Below are 15,782 nucleotides of genomic sequence, written 5' to 3' on the forward strand. Positions count from 1 at the left end.
GATCCCATCACTTATGCATAGAAAATATCAGAGTATTTTAATTCAGTAAATAAAGCCTACATAACATTAGCTAAATTATAAAGTATATGGTGGACAATTTAGTAATTAAACATACCGTTCAAGAGGAAGTCCAAATTTCTTATATGCTTTGATGAACCTAAGAAGAAAAATAGTAGAGATGAATGAAGTAGTACATTAAAATGACAAAACCATTTTAAAATATACAATTTCAAGTGTATCCTTACTTCACTCTGAGCTATATGGAATACTATGCAAATACCTACAGTCTTTCATATAAATTCCATTTTATGAATTATGGAACTGTCATGAATACAACTATATTTATACCAATTATCCTAATCCTAGCTTCTATTCCCTTCAGTCTGTACAGACAAAAAATATGGAGCTGGGTGGGAGAGAGATGACTTAGTACCATTAAGATAACAAACACCAAATTGACAGCACTTTGAAAAAGAAAGATTGTAAGAAAGTAGTCTAACAATAGTGTCAATTCAACAGTGCATAAGTTAGTTAAGTTTTCATAAAGCCTTATAGTAGGAAGTGGAGATATAAGAACAAAAGTAGAATCAAAGACTAAGTTCTTTGAAGAGGTGTAAGTGTGAGCATACACATAAAGCCAAGAAAAATTCAGAGTAGTGAATAAAGAAGGTGTTTGAGCTTAGGAAATGTGAAGAGACTGGGATTTCTTTGAAATCAAAAAACTGGAAGTGGGCAAATGAAGAGGAGTAAATAGGAGGCAAAGAAGAAAGGGGGCTCCATTTTGGATATTTTGAGTTTCAAATTCCTAGGGAACACTAATGTAGAAATATCTAGGAGGCAGTTAGTCATTTGAGAATGGAGCTCAGTAGATAAATAAGGACTAGTACAATAGTCATCTGCGCAGAAAACTAAAGTGACAGGAGTTAAATAATAGAGAAAGTCTAAGGAAAGAAGAGAAAATGATCTAGAAAAGAGTCATAGGATATAATCATACTTGAGGATGAGACATGTATAATTATTCAGCAAAGGACACAGAGAAGGGACAGTCAGATAGGAAAGATGAGAAATAAAACAAGCAGTATAATGAACCCCAAGAGAGGAGGGGTTATTTAGAAGATTATCAATAGTGTCAAAAGTGATAGAAAAGTCACTCAGGATGAAGACTGAGAAAAGGCCATTGGATTCATCAATTAAAAAGTCATTGATAAACCTGGAAAAAGAAATTTTAATCAAAGGATGGGGTCAGAAGCCATAATGCTAGTGAGTAAAAAATAAGTAGAAGGTGAGGAATTGGAGACAATGAATATAAATTACTCTAGTTTGGTTTTTTCCTTTATGTATGAGCAGAGGAGGGGAAAAATGGGATTTATTGTTGTTTTATTATTTTAAGTGTGCTTGTAAAGGAAAGCAGGGTCAGATTTACTTGACTTTTTTAAGAGTGGTGGAAACCTAAGTCTGTTTGAAGACGGAAAAAGAACCAGAGAATAAAAAGATTCAAGTTTTCTGGGTAGCATGGTGGGGCTGGCCTAGGGGTGGAAATTGGCAAGGCATGATAAGTAGCAATAGAACATAGGGATAAGGAGTGTCAGAGAACAGTGTCAAGTTAAACTTGGTAACTAAAGGGTCAAATTTCAAAGGGAGAAAAATGAGATCACAGCAAAGGAGATGAACTTCAAAAGGGTGGAATGATTGGAAGTTATGAGGAGAAGAATAAGTTTAAGAGGAATATAGGAGAGGAGGAGCTATAAGGATAGGAAGCTATCAAAACAAAGACTACCTTCATTATAACCTCTAGAGCACGTGAAAGATTTCTCCATGCATAATACTAATTATTTTAATGGTGGAGATGACCAGTTCACTCAATTTTTTTTTTTTTTTTTTTTTTTGCTTTTGTCAAATAATGTTAGAGGTAATCAAAGAACAAGTCGGAAGAAAAACTCAATAAGATGCAGTATCATCAGAAGACTAGGCATTACAGGAGGGGCTCTGTTCTACTCTTTTGAAGTATTAAAATCTACCTCAACAGCCATGGTTTTAGTCATTCAAGGCAAATCAGTGTTTGTAAACTAACTGTATTCATATGCTATAGGTTTATTCAAAGTAGCACATGATTTAAAACAAATATGACTTGAAGCCTCTACAAACCTTCGAATCTCAGCATCTGTAAATCCCTCTACAAGATCTTTTCTGACACTTCGAGGACGTCCCCTGCGTTTTGGCCTCTTGTCATCATCAGTATCATCTGTCTCACTTTCTGAACCAGAAGATCTCTGGGCCCTTCTTTTAGACTCCACATCCGAGTCACTGTCATTAGCCTGAGCCTGAAAGAGTCAGAAGCAGGTTTGACAGTGTAATGAGTACCAAAGTCTATTATTCAGCTATGGCTTAAAAACTGAATTTGAGCTTTATTTCTGCCACTAAGAAGCTATGTGAATTCCCGCATATTATTTTTCTTCTGTTAGCATCAATCTTCTCATCCATATAATGGAGCTATAACAATACCTACCTTGCAACCTCACAAGGGTATTGTAGGGATCAAGTCAGAATATATATTAAAGTATTTTTTAAAACTTTGTCTATATACATGTAAAGTATTTAAATGATATTAACAGTTTACATTTGTAACTTTTTACTTCTGGTTAAAGTAATACTGTTCCTTTTATCTAAGTATTTTTAATATCTGTTTGATAAATTCAATATGAATACAACTCTCTCTTTAGAAATTGTTCTAATTATCTGCAAGTGGCAAGGAAAGCCATTCTGAGTCAATATAAGAAAAAACTTCCTAACAATTAGAGCTATTCAAAAGTGTAATACACTGCCTTAGTAGTTCACAGACTGAAAGACTTCAAATAAAGGCTAAGTAACCATTGTTTGGGAATGTTTTAGACAAGCTTCTTGTTTAGATTTGTGGTTCAGTGATTCCAGGAGCCATGGTGATTACTATATCTGATTTCACAAAACTGTGTTAGAAAACAACCATCCAAAGTAACAACTAATTCTACAATGTTTTTCCACCATTTTAATTTAAAGTCAAGTCTCCGAAGTACTTTACACTTCCTTTATAGGTTTATTATCACAGGAATAAGCAAACTGCATTTGAAAGAATGAGATTTCTTTCAAATAAGTAGCTTTAAATGTTTAATTATATGCAAAATCCTATAGGGCCTCTATTTATCTTTAATATTACATCTTCTACATCTTCATCATTATTATCTCAAATGGTTAAAGTATAAATTTGAAAATCTCACTTTGTGCATTCCATACTATCTGGAACAACAGATTGCTCCCTTTATTATTCCTATTCTCTCATTTATCTTTGATCTTTATTTGTCAACTGGCTGCTTCTCTATGACTACAAACATGCCTATGTCTCCTTTATTCTCACTTGATAAATCCATCCCCACTACTAATCATCCCTTATCTCTTCCCTATTGTGGCTAACCTTCTTTAAAAAGCTGTCAACAATCAGTGTCTCCACTTCTTTTTCTCTTAACTTTACATTCTAGCTTCTTAACTCATCATTCAACTGAAATTATGCCTTCTCCCTCCCCCAAAAAATATTATCAATGATCTCCTAATCAATAAATCTAAAGACCTTTTTTCTCAATATTCAATTTTTAAAATTTTTATTGTTTTGCTGAGGCTGTGACAAGCAAGTGACTTGTCCAGGGTCACACAGTTAGGAAATGTTAAGTGTCTGAGACCAGATTTGAACTGGGTCCTCCTGACTTTGGGGCTGGTGCTCTAACCACTGCTCCACCCACTACACCACCTCGCTGCTCCACAACATTCAATTTTCTAGATCTTTTTGTAATCTTTGAGATTGTCTATAATTCTCTCTTCTTGATACTCTCTTACTTCTAGGTTTTCAGAACATTAATCTAATTAGGTCTCTTCCCAATTCTTTGAATAATTCCTCTCAGGTGCCTTTCCTGGATCTCCACTAATCCTGGGTGCTCTATAGGGCTCTATTCTACCTTATCTTTTCTTCTCCTTATATACCATTACCATTTTACTTGGAAACATCCCCAGTTCCTATAACTTCAATTATCTCCTTTATGGCAAGTAGGTGACATAGTGGATAGAGCACTGGGCCTAGTGAGTGCAAATCTGGCCTCTGACATTTACTCAATGGCAACTCATTTGACCTGTTTGCCTTAATTTCCTCAACTATAAAATGGGGATAAAATTAGGCTTGTTGTGAGTATCAAGTAAGATAACAATTGTGAAACACTTAGTACTGTGTCTGGCACACAGTAAGCATGATATGTTAGCTATTGTTGCTGTTGTGAATAATTCTCAGATCTTCTTATCTAGCCCTCACCTCTCTCCCATATCCAAATGCTGACGAGATATCTCAAACACAGCTTAAACTCAACATGTCTAATGCTAAACTGATCTTTTTTTCTTCCATTCCTAATAATTCCCCTCATCCTTTCTTTCGTATTCCCATCACGCAGACTCCTGCCTTTGACTCCTCATCTTTTGACTCATCTTTTCTCATCTCTCCACATCAATCCAAGGCCAAATCTTCTGTCAATGTTGTCTTTATGGCTCTTTTCTCATATATCTTTGTCTTGATACTGCCAACACCCTAGAGTTGGCTCTCATTACCTCATACTTGGACCACTGCAACAGCTCTCTAGTTGGCCCAAGCCTCAAGTCTTTTCCCAATATATAATCTCTTCTTCCTTCATTCAGCTACCAAAATGATCTTTCTAAAGCACAGGTCTAACCATGTTACCTCTCTATTCAATAAATTCTAATAACTACCTATCACCTCCAAAATCAAGTATGAACTTCTATTAGGTATTCAAAGCTATTCATAACCAGTTCCACCCTACCTTTCTAGCTTTTCTGCACCTTACTACCACTTATACAATGTGATCTACTCATTTTGGCCTCCTTGCTATTTCTTGAAATATGACACTTCATTTCCTAGTTCTATGCATTTTCATTGGCTGTGAGCAAATATGGAATTCTCTCAGTTCTCATCTCTGTCTCAAGGCTTCCCTCATCTCATCTAAAGCTACCTTCTTCAAGAAGTCTTTCCTGATTCTCCCATAATATTAATGCGTCCCATCTGTTGATTATCTCTATTTGTCCTGAATATATCTTGTCTGTGTAACTCTTTGCAATTTTTCCTCATTATAATCTGAGTTTCTTGAAAGCAGGGACTATCTTTTGCCTTTCTTTATATACCCAATATTTTAGCACATAACAGGCACCTACCTAATAAATGTAAACTGGATTTGAAAAAAAAAGTTTTTAATCTTCTTTATTCATTGAAGTTATGTTGTCATTATGAACTAATATATGTATGTGAAATAATTTTGATTTTCAGACAGGTGACAGCAGATAGAATGTTGTCCTTAGAACTAGGAGAAACTGAGTTCAAATCCTACCTTAGGTACTAGTTGCTAACTAACATAAGTGATATAACCTTTCTCAGACTGAGTTTCCTTATCTGTAAAGTGGGATAATAACAGTAACCTACCTCACAAGTTTGTTGTGAGAATCAAAAGAAAAAACATTGTAAAGTGCTTTAAATATTAGATTATATAAAGCATTATTTTTTTCTCTTGTTGAAGAACTTTTTTTTTTCTATTTATGCAGCTTTAGATGATTATATTTTTTCTCTACAGATGAATGGCCCATGATAGGGAGGAGAAGGGAGGAAAGATTCTTATGTCTGCACTAGTCTGAATGTTTACATGCTGGTTTTATGGAAAAAGAAGTCAATATTTAAAAGGACAAGATGAATAAACAAAATCATGATGTTATTGCCAAAGAAGAGCTACAACATCACTGTCAAATTCTATTTGTGATATTTAATTGTCTGTCCTATTATTCACCAATAATATCACCTCTTTCCTATAATCCTCTCCTTAAAAAAACAAAACAGAGGCAGTGAGGTAGCACAATGGATACAGCACCATCTCTGGAGTTAGGAGGATCTAAATTCAAATACTGCTTCTGATATTTACTAGCTGTGTGATCCCAAACAAGTCACTTAACCTTGAATGCCTCCAAAAATACATTATGTAGTTAAAAACGTTGTCATCATATAACATATAAATCCAAAGATTTTGCTTATAATTTGAAATACACAATCCAAATATGCAAGTTTATATAGCCATAGTTTCTTCCGCCCAACTGATTCTCTTCTACCTCAACACAACGTACCTTTTTTGCGGAACTTCGAATGCGGGGCAACATATAAATTTCTTCTAACTCTTTCTGTCTTTCTTCCTCCTCTACTTTCTTCCTCTGATCCTCTGGAATGATCTCATCCCAGTCCTTATGTGATCGTTCTTCCAACTCAGTTTCTTCATCTTCCATTGTTGCAAAATTGGCCACCTTAAAAAAAAAAAAAACTCACCACTTTCAAAATGATAGACTCTTCCAATCATAAAAACCTGACAGCATTTAGTTTATTCAGTGTTCTAAATCTGATTTTACATTACTATCAAGATAATAAAGTACTCAGACTCAGAATACCAGGAAGCTGAGATTTTAAGTCGCCTTGTTCCTTGCATGAACAGTTCTGAAATGACAGTCTCCCTTTAAGTCAATGAGCAGGAAGTTTTCCCCGACTGGGATAGCAAATAAAAAAGTTGCTTAGATTCTCCTTAGTCATAAGGGATGAAGTGCCATCTCCTCTTTGCCTCCATTTGGTCACACACCAAATGTGTGTGGTTTTTTTAGGTTCTAAAACTTATGCTAGAATGTTAAAGAAGATTTTTTAACTTAAAAAACCATATGATGAGATCATTTATGTTATTTTTACACATATACAGCATCATTTCCTTCTCTAAACTATCCCCATTGGAACTTTTGAAGTGACTAAACACAGACATAAATATAAAAGTCTTAGATTTTATAGCTGAATTACTTGTATTTTTGGTAAAGAGATATCTGATATCAACTGGCAAATTTACATAGGTTTCAATTAAGATATAAAATTCCACAATAAACTGATATTATTTCTATAAATGTGATAAAATGATATTCAACAAGAATTTGCCAAGTCTTTGAGCGCAAAATTCAAAGCAATAGTTGTTCTTCATCATATTGGATGCTATTGACTTTTAATTAAAATATCGAATATTAGCTAATTTAAAGTGAAATTTTCCCATTTTGAACTTTAAATGTTCTGCCTTGCTAGCAAATCATACCAATTTGTTCCCTGTTTCTGAATGAATGAATATCATATCAATTCAGAAAACTGACTTTAGGAAAAGAATTTTATTTTAAGCTTAACAAAATGAAACACTGAATATTCACGAAATATTCAAGAATAATAAACTAGAGCAATATCATTCATGTATTTGTACATAAGTAAAAGAAAGTGATTTCATATTTTGCCATCTGGTATTTTCTCTTATGTACTGAAAAATTTGTTCTTAAGACAGAGAATAATATGTAGGAGAATGTCAAAGAGTAAAACTCATCATCTTTCCTATACTACTCCTGCCTTTCCTCCACACTTCATGATTTCTGCTTAGAGGATATCACTATATTTCTTTCATCTGTTCTCTTCATCACTATATTTCTTTCATCTGTTCTCTTCATCTACATACCATCAAGTTGTATTATATTACACTCATGTAATACACTTGTATTAGATTATGCACCCTCTATATCTCCTGGATTTCTTCAAATCTAAACTGTGAGCTATGGGACAGCAAGTTTTTTGCCTTTGTTTTTATCCCCAGAGCTTATTTTTTTGCCTGGCAAATAATAGGTACTTAATATATTTACTGTTAATTTTTGTGGTGGCCTTCTATCTCCCTACTTAGTTTCTCTCTCCAACCCAAACTCCAATCAGTAAAATAACTATACCAACCAACAGCCTAGGCCATGTCACATTTTAGCTTAGAAACGTTGAGGGATATAACTTGGAGCACTGAGAGGTTAAATAATGTAATGGGCTGAGGCTTGAGTTGATGCACTGAGGTCCCAAGCACATGAGGCTAAATAGTAATTGGACCATACTCTATTAATATATAAGCTTGGAGAAAGAATGGCCCCACCCACTCTTTGTGCAAGTCCTGATGTGTTGTATAGGAAATGACGATTTTGGTGGGTGGAGGCAGGGGAGTGGAAAAGGAAGGGGAAGGAGAGACTTTTGGGATTGCTATTGCGACGGTTTGCTCAGCTCAGATCGCTCTCTATTAGATGGCTTTCTGTTGCAGCTGCCCATATTGCTATAGCAATCTTTCTTGCCCATATTGCTATCACAATCTTTATTCACCTCTTCACTTTAATAAATATTGAAGATTTTTCCCTTAACCTGAATTCCTGACTCTGGCTGATTTTAAATACGTGGTCATTACAAAATAACCTTACCCAGGGTAAAATAGCCAGCATATGTTGGAGACAGTTCTTTAACCCAAGTTTTCCAGTCTTTAAAGTCACCCTGCTCTTCTTTCCACTACTGCTTAACTGAGGTCCTTAATAAATGTTTGCAGACCATCAGTTGAAAAATGTCTGAAAAAGTTATAACTTATGAATGTAGTGTGATATTATTGCTTTTTAAGAAATGATGAACAGGATAATTTCAGAAAGGCCTGGAAAGACTTACATGAACTGATAATGAGTGAAGTGAACAGAATCAAGAGAACATTGTACACAGTAACAAGATTATGTGATGATCAACTATGATACACTTGGCTCTCAAGAATGCTGTGATTCAAGGTAATTCCAATAGATTTGGGTTGGAAAATGCCATCCACAACCAGAGAGAGAATTATGGAAATTTAATGTGAATTGAAGCATTATTATGATTTTTGTTTGGCTGGCTGGTTGCTTCTGTCTCATGTTTTTTCCCCCTTTGGTTTGATTTTTCTTGCACAACATTGACAAATACAGAAATATGTTTAAAAGAACTGCACATATTTAACCTATATAAGATTTTCTGCTGTCTTCAAGAGGAGGAAGGTTAAGGGAAGAGGGAGAAAAATTTGGAACAGTCTTACAAAAATGAATGTTGAAAATTATCTTTACATGTATTTGAAAAAAATAAAATACTATGGAAAATTTTTAAAATAATGTGAAAAAAACTTCATTCAATAAATGAGTAAATATTTGCAGAATGAGTGAAATATGTAGACCTATAAATATATATATATATGAGAGAATAAGAAATGATACACAGAAGTATGTGTAGAGTTTTACACACATACACACACACACACATCTCTTTGTGTCTAATAATAGCCATTCTTTAGGGTGAGAGAAAAGGAAAGAAAAAAAAAAGGAAAAAGAAAAAGAAAGTTACATGTTAACTTCATTATGTATTTAAAAAGAATAGCAATTTGTACATAATTGAACTATAGTTTCATGTGCAATGTTTTTTTTTATTTTATGTTATGGAAATGCTTGTTTCATAAATTAAAAATAAAATAAATGATTTTTTTTTTTAAATAAGAAGGGTCAGTAAACTATAAACATGTGAATAAAGATGATGTCCAGCTCCCATACCAGTCAGGCACCCAAGGAGAAATGAAGGTTCTGGAGCTCTCAAAAAGTAATTCAAATAACAATGGCAAATTAAGTAATCCAACCACATAAAAGTAATGAATCTGTGAAACTCAACAAGATTGCAAAAGGAGAATATACAGAGAACATAAACATTAAGAGATCAAGGACAGGTGAGGGAGTCAATGAAGAGACTGAATAAAGCAATTCAAAGCACCGTAAGAGTCTGTATGTGTAAACTAAAAACAGAATAGTATAAAGTAGGAAGATGTAGTCCAAATGTCAAACTGTCAAAGGGTTAAAGCACAGAAGGATTTAAGAAAGAGCACTGGATTTTGATGAGGGGTCACTGATAATCTTTAAAAAAAAGCAGTTTGGGTAAAATAATTGTGAGTGGAAGCCCAATAGTAAGAAACTGAAATCATTGTCTCTAACAAGAAAGTAGAGGCATTAGTTATAGACAGTTTTTTCAAGAAGTTTAAGAATGATGAGAAAAAAAGAAATGGTAAATGGATAAGGCCAGAAGACAAAACAGATCTTTTTTTTTTTTTTTTTTTTTGGGGGGGTGGAATAGGGAGATATGGGAATGACTGTAGTTAAAGGAAGAAAAGTTTAAAGACATATAAGGAAAAGACAAATGTTTGACAAAAGAAGTGGAAAGATAAGAGAAAGTAGGACCAAGGGCAAAGATAAAGGAATTAGTCTTCCTAAGCCATAAGAATACTTGATCTTTAGGGATTGAGGAAAAAAGACAGATACTAAGAAGATAGAAGGAATGAACAAGAGATATTACTTGGCCCAATCTTGTAACTTCACAGATGCAGAAACTAAGGCCAAAAGAGGTAAAGTGGCTGCAAATAAGATGCAGAAATCAAGTTTCTAGTGGGATTAGAACTCAAATGTCATTATTTACAGTGAAATATGTCACTCCAGACATTTATGTTACATTTATAACACAGGCCACTGCTTTGCTATGTACGAGTTTCCTATAAGGAAACACAACATAATTCAAGATATAATGTGAAATAGGTTTCTGGATACCTCAAGAAAACTAAGATAAAACTTTTAAAAACTTTTTTTCTTTTTAATGCTTCTGAGCATCATCTAAGCCAACATAATGCTAAACTTAACTTTAATTAAAATAGTCAAACAACATCAGAGAACTGTACAAGTTTTGAGGAACTGACTCTCTTTGCCACAGAATGTTTATTATAGCAGTACATTAAAATATTTTGTTAACTACTATAAATTCTCAAGTTGAAAAAAAAAAGTACAAAGCAATAATTTGTCATCTAGGTAATACAATGGATAAAATGCTAGATGTAGGTGTGAAACCAAATCCAGGATCAGACACTTAACTAGGCAGTGAGAAACTGGACATTTAACTACCATTTGCCTTACTTCTCTCATCTGTGATAGTGATAACAACACCACCTCACAGGGTTGTTGTGAGGTTCAAAGAAAATAATATTTGTAAAGCATTTTTCAAATTTAGCTCTTCAAGGCTAAATATAAGCAGTAATATACTATAAACAGTATCATTACTAATAATAATAGCAAATAATATTATTTAATAGCAATAATAATGTCTTATATGAAAAAATTCTTCCAAAGTTCTCAGATTTTTAAAATTATATCACAAGACATTTAAAGATACAAGAAGTAGCAATCCGCTCCAGGAATACAATTTTCAAATTGGAAAACTGAAGGTTTAGGACAGAAGACACCCCAAAGTAGGTAGGATACCATAAAAAAGTCAAATTCACAAGAAGTTGTAAGGAATGATATTTACAAATTATGAAAGTGCTAATAAAATTTGCAAGAAGGCTTTATTTTTCACTATTATGAAAGCTCTTACTGTGAACATCAAGGAATAACAAGAATTGGGGTTCACACTTAAACCAAACTCCACCACTAAAGACATTCTGTTATAAAAAACTAAATGTTAGTTCCATACCTTGAATTGTGATAGAAGCTCATCTGTTGCACTTGTTGACACTTCATTCTCTCTGGTTTCAGCCAATCGTAAAATTTCATCTATGTCCATTTCCTAGAGAATTAAAAGGAGCAAACATATAATTTAAACTAAGATTATTAAAAAATAGCACTTTTCAGTAAGTGAAATTAAAAGTATTTTTATTTTATTATTTTTTTAATGAAGTTTATTTATTTATTTTTTTAAAATAACTTTTTATTGACAGAACCCATGCCAGGGTAATTTTTTACAGCATTATCCCTTGCACTCACTTCTGTTCCAATTTTTCCCCTCCCTCCCTCCACCCTCTCCCCTAGATGGCAAGCAGTCCTTTACATGTTAAATAGCAGAACTGAACAGTTTTCTTGTTGCACAGGGAGAATTGGATTTAGAAGGTATAAATAACCCGGGAAGAAAAACAAAAATGCAAGCAGTTTATATTCATTTCCCAGTATTCTTTCTTTGGGTGTAGCGGCTTCTGTCCATCCTTGATCAATTGAAACTGAATTAGCTCTCTTTATCGAAGAGATCCACTTCCATCAGAATACATCCTCAAACAGTATCATTGTTGAGGTATATAATGATCTCCTGGTCCTGCTCATTTCACTCAGCATCAGTTCATGTAAGTCTCACCAGTCCTCTCTATATTCATCCTGCTGGTCATTCCTTACAGAACAATAATATTCCATAACGTTCATATATACCACAATTTACTCAACCATTCTCCAATTGATGGGCACCCATTCATTTTCCAGCTCCTAGCCACTACAAACAGGGCTGCCACAAACATTTTGGCACATACAGGTCCCTTTCCCTTCTTTAAGATTTCTTTGGGGTATAAGCCCAGTAAAAACACTGCTGGACCAAAGGGTATGCACAGTTTGATAACTTTTTGAGCATAGTTCCAAATTGCTCTCCAGAATGGCTGGATGTGTTCACAATTCCACCAACAACGTATCAATGTCCCTGTTTTCCCACATCCCCTCCAACATTCCGCAATATCTTTACCTGTCATTCTAGCCAATCTGACAGGTGTGTAGTGGTATCTCAGAGTTGTCTTAATTTGCATTTCTCTGATTAATAATGATTTGGAGCATATTTTCATATGTCTATAAATAGTTTCAATTTCTTCATCTGAGAATTGTCTGTTCATATCTTTTGACCATTTATCAATTGGAGAATAGCTTGATTTCTTATAGAGTCAATTCTCTATATATTTTGGAAATGAGGCCTTTATCAGAACCTTTGACATAAAAATGTTTTCCCAGTTTATTGTTTCCCTTCTAATCTTGTCTGCATTTGTTTTGTTTGTACAAAAACTTTTCAATTTGATATAATCAAAATTTTCTATTTTGTGGTCAATAGTGATCTCTAGTTCTTCTTTGGTCATAAATTCCTCCCTCTTCCACAGGTCTGCGAGGTAAACTATCCTAGGCTCTTCCAATTTATTTATAATCTCATTCTTTATGCCTAGGTCATGAACCCATTTTGACCATATCTTGGTGTACGGTGTTAAGTGTGGGTGAAATTAAAAGTATTGATGTACGTACACCAAAAACTGCCACAAAGTTTGTTCTCTAATCCCCCATTTCTTTTCATCTCTATAACTTTCAAATCTAATCTTAATTGAAGAGAACTTGGAACTCAGTAAGTTAAAGTTAAAACTCAGTATAATGACTAAAGGATAAGGAAAAAATTCTAAAGCCACCAGAACCAGTAGGCAAAAAGACAGAATCTTCATCACTATTCCTAAAATTGTCTCATTTAATTCTATAGAAACTTGCACAAAATAAAGCAAAACTGGTTAATTTCCTTAAATAATATTTATTCTGGAATAATTTTTAAGTGAAACGCAAAATGCTTCCAGAAAAAAAAATTTTTTAGAACTCTCAAAAAGAAGAAAAATATGTACATTTGTAACACATATACATACATGTATGACAACATTTTTTTCCCAATGTTTAATCACCTGAGGTTCTGATTCCTCCCCTTCCAGTTCTTTGAAGAGATCCTCTGCTCCAAATTTCAAAATAGCTGTTAATTCTTCTTTGTTGAAAGGATTAGAACTGCAGGGGGGGAAGGTAGTTGTGATCAAAAATACTTAACGTAACCATTTTCTTAATCTATTCCCAGGAAAAATGCTCGTGTTATCTAAATATGAAAGATATGACTTTCACCTCTTTACTTTATTCATCAATACAATGGAGTGTTTTTAGGGCAGTCTCACTCTCTGTAGTGAATAAAGAAAAAGGCCTTTCCATATTTTCCTTAGTGGTTACATTATTCATCAAGGAATATTTCTCAAGGACTCTGAAGAAAGAAATTCCTCTCCTCCACTTGGCATTAAGAATTATTTGTCCAATGGTGTACCAATCATACATATCTTTCCACTGGCTGGATTACAACCACATACAAGAGAATTAAGTTTTTTCCAACCTAATTCACTACATACACTGACGCTTCCATGTATATTATCAAACATAGATTGAAGTCAGCCTCTTTTTGACCAAATATAAAACTTCTAAGCATTAAAGAATCAAATATCTAATTAAAATCTACATTCCTTCTTCTTGTAACAAAAAAAAAATACCCAACTACTATACCAGAAAATGTAATTTGAAATATGCAGTTACTAAGAAACAGTTGTTTTCTTTCCTAAAGATAATTATATATGCTTTCTTCTTCCTATACCACTCCTGTCTTCAATATTGTATCAATTGTTAAATGAAAGAAATGAAGGATCTGAGCACAAATATTTTTATGAAGAGTAAAAATAATTCTGATTCTAATAATTAATGGGCAAAGTCTGTCTAGTATTAAAGTTCGTTAGGACAATGTTAAAATTTCTACTACAGCTGCATGATAGCTTACATAACCAGATATTTTTGTAAACACAGATCTGACTTTCCTACCCAAAAAGCAATTCCTTAGGTAAAAGATAATTCCTTTGATGCTTGAAATCTTCCACAATCTGGTTCCAAGCTGCCTTTCTAGATTTCCTAAACACTATTCTCCTTCTCAAAACTCCGTTCACAGCCACAATGGCCTACAAGATATATTACTGCAAAGTCTATATCTGAGCCTTTACTCCAGCTAACCTCCATGTAGGGAGCACATATTCATATTCTCTCTCTCTCTCTCTCTCTCTCTCTGCCTCTGTCTGTCTCTCTCTCCTTTTCCACCTCTTAGAATGCCTGGCATCTTTCAAGGATTACTAATTCAAGTATCACCTAATCTATGAGTCCTTCATACTCTCCCATCACTAGTGAGCTCTCTATATATTACTTTGTAATTGCTTTGGATTTCTTTTATGTTTACTTCTCTGAGTAACATATTGCATCCCCTCAAGAGAAGGCAATTGTTGGGTTTTTTTAGATCTTTACATACCTAACACATAATGCAGTTCCTAGCACATTGATTAGCACTTAAGAAATACTTATTAAATTGAAAGCAAAAGGAAAGGCTCAAGAAACAAAAAGAGAAGATAGTAAGAACCAAAAAAAAAATTTTAAAACCAAAACCAAAAAAAACTGGAGCTAGTGTTGTTAGACTATAAAAAAAGAGAAACCTTCTCTCTATCCAAACAACATAGATGTTAATGTACTTTCCTTTTGTTTGGTAGTCAAGAATTTCCAACATGACTTCTGAATGATCTCCTCATGTCAGGGGCAGTTGATTGACAGACAATACATAGTCTAAAGTCCATAGTCAGTTGGATTTCTTTCACTCCTTCTTTCTGGTACTTACTTTGACCTTCCCGAGTTGTTATCCAAAACAGTACGGCCTGTGGTATCCATACGCTGGATCACTAAGTGATCCAACACCATTTTCTTTTTGGCTCGTTCAATGATCTCTTCTTCTACTGTCCCCTTTGTAACTAAGCGGTAAATATTCACCTGCAGAGCAAAGCAAAATGAGGATTATATCTGAAAAGTATCTACTCACAGAACAATTGGTATACCACCTCATTTTTTTTTTTTTTGGGGGGGGAATCAGTTCTTTTCAGCTTCAACTGTAAATTTTTGTATTCTGTCCATTAAGATGACAGTTTTAATCAGACATGTTGTTTTATTACAGCAAATATTCATCTTAAATAAAAAGTATTTTTCTTTTTAAATGATTAATTACATGAAATTTAAAGGCTTTTGCAGACAAAATTAAAAATCTAGAATAAGTAATTAAATTAAGCTGTGATCTGGAGAAAATATTGCCATCAAATATCTCTGACAATGGTTTGATAGCAATGAGATATATAGATAATTATTTGAAGTATATAGGAACACAAAACATTCCTAAACTCAGAAGTGGCTAATAGTGAGAA

General features: G+C 33.7%; 1 protein-coding gene across 6 annotated transcripts in view; it reads right to left on the bottom strand.

Annotated features, from left to right (window-relative positions):
• Positions 1-15,782, bottom strand: part of CHD2 (chromodomain helicase DNA binding protein 2) — a 143,631-nt gene that overhangs the window by 38,263 nt on the left and 89,586 nt on the right. For all 6 annotated transcript variants that reach the window (XR_007951067.1, XM_051981042.1, XM_051981041.1 and 3 more), the window contains 6 exons: positions 15,209-15,357; positions 13,431-13,527; positions 11,444-11,536; positions 6,190-6,363; positions 2,146-2,321; positions 116-157 (listed from right to left, as the gene is read on the bottom strand). Coding sequence is in view for 5 of the 6 variants with exons in the window: in XM_051981042.1 (XP_051837002.1) it covers positions 116-157; positions 2,146-2,321; positions 6,190-6,363; positions 11,444-11,536; positions 13,431-13,527; positions 15,209-15,357 (731 nt within the window). In the remaining variant the exon portion in view is untranslated. The remainder of the gene's footprint in view (positions 1-115; positions 158-2,145; positions 2,322-6,189; positions 6,364-11,443; positions 11,537-13,430; positions 13,528-15,208; positions 15,358-15,782) is intronic.

This window comes from Antechinus flavipes, chromosome 2 (genome assembly GCF_016432865.1).
Source record: "Antechinus flavipes isolate AdamAnt ecotype Samford, QLD, Australia chromosome 2, AdamAnt_v2, whole genome shotgun sequence".
In the NCBI taxonomy this organism is placed as follows: domain Eukaryota; kingdom Metazoa; phylum Chordata; class Mammalia; order Dasyuromorphia; family Dasyuridae; genus Antechinus; species Antechinus flavipes.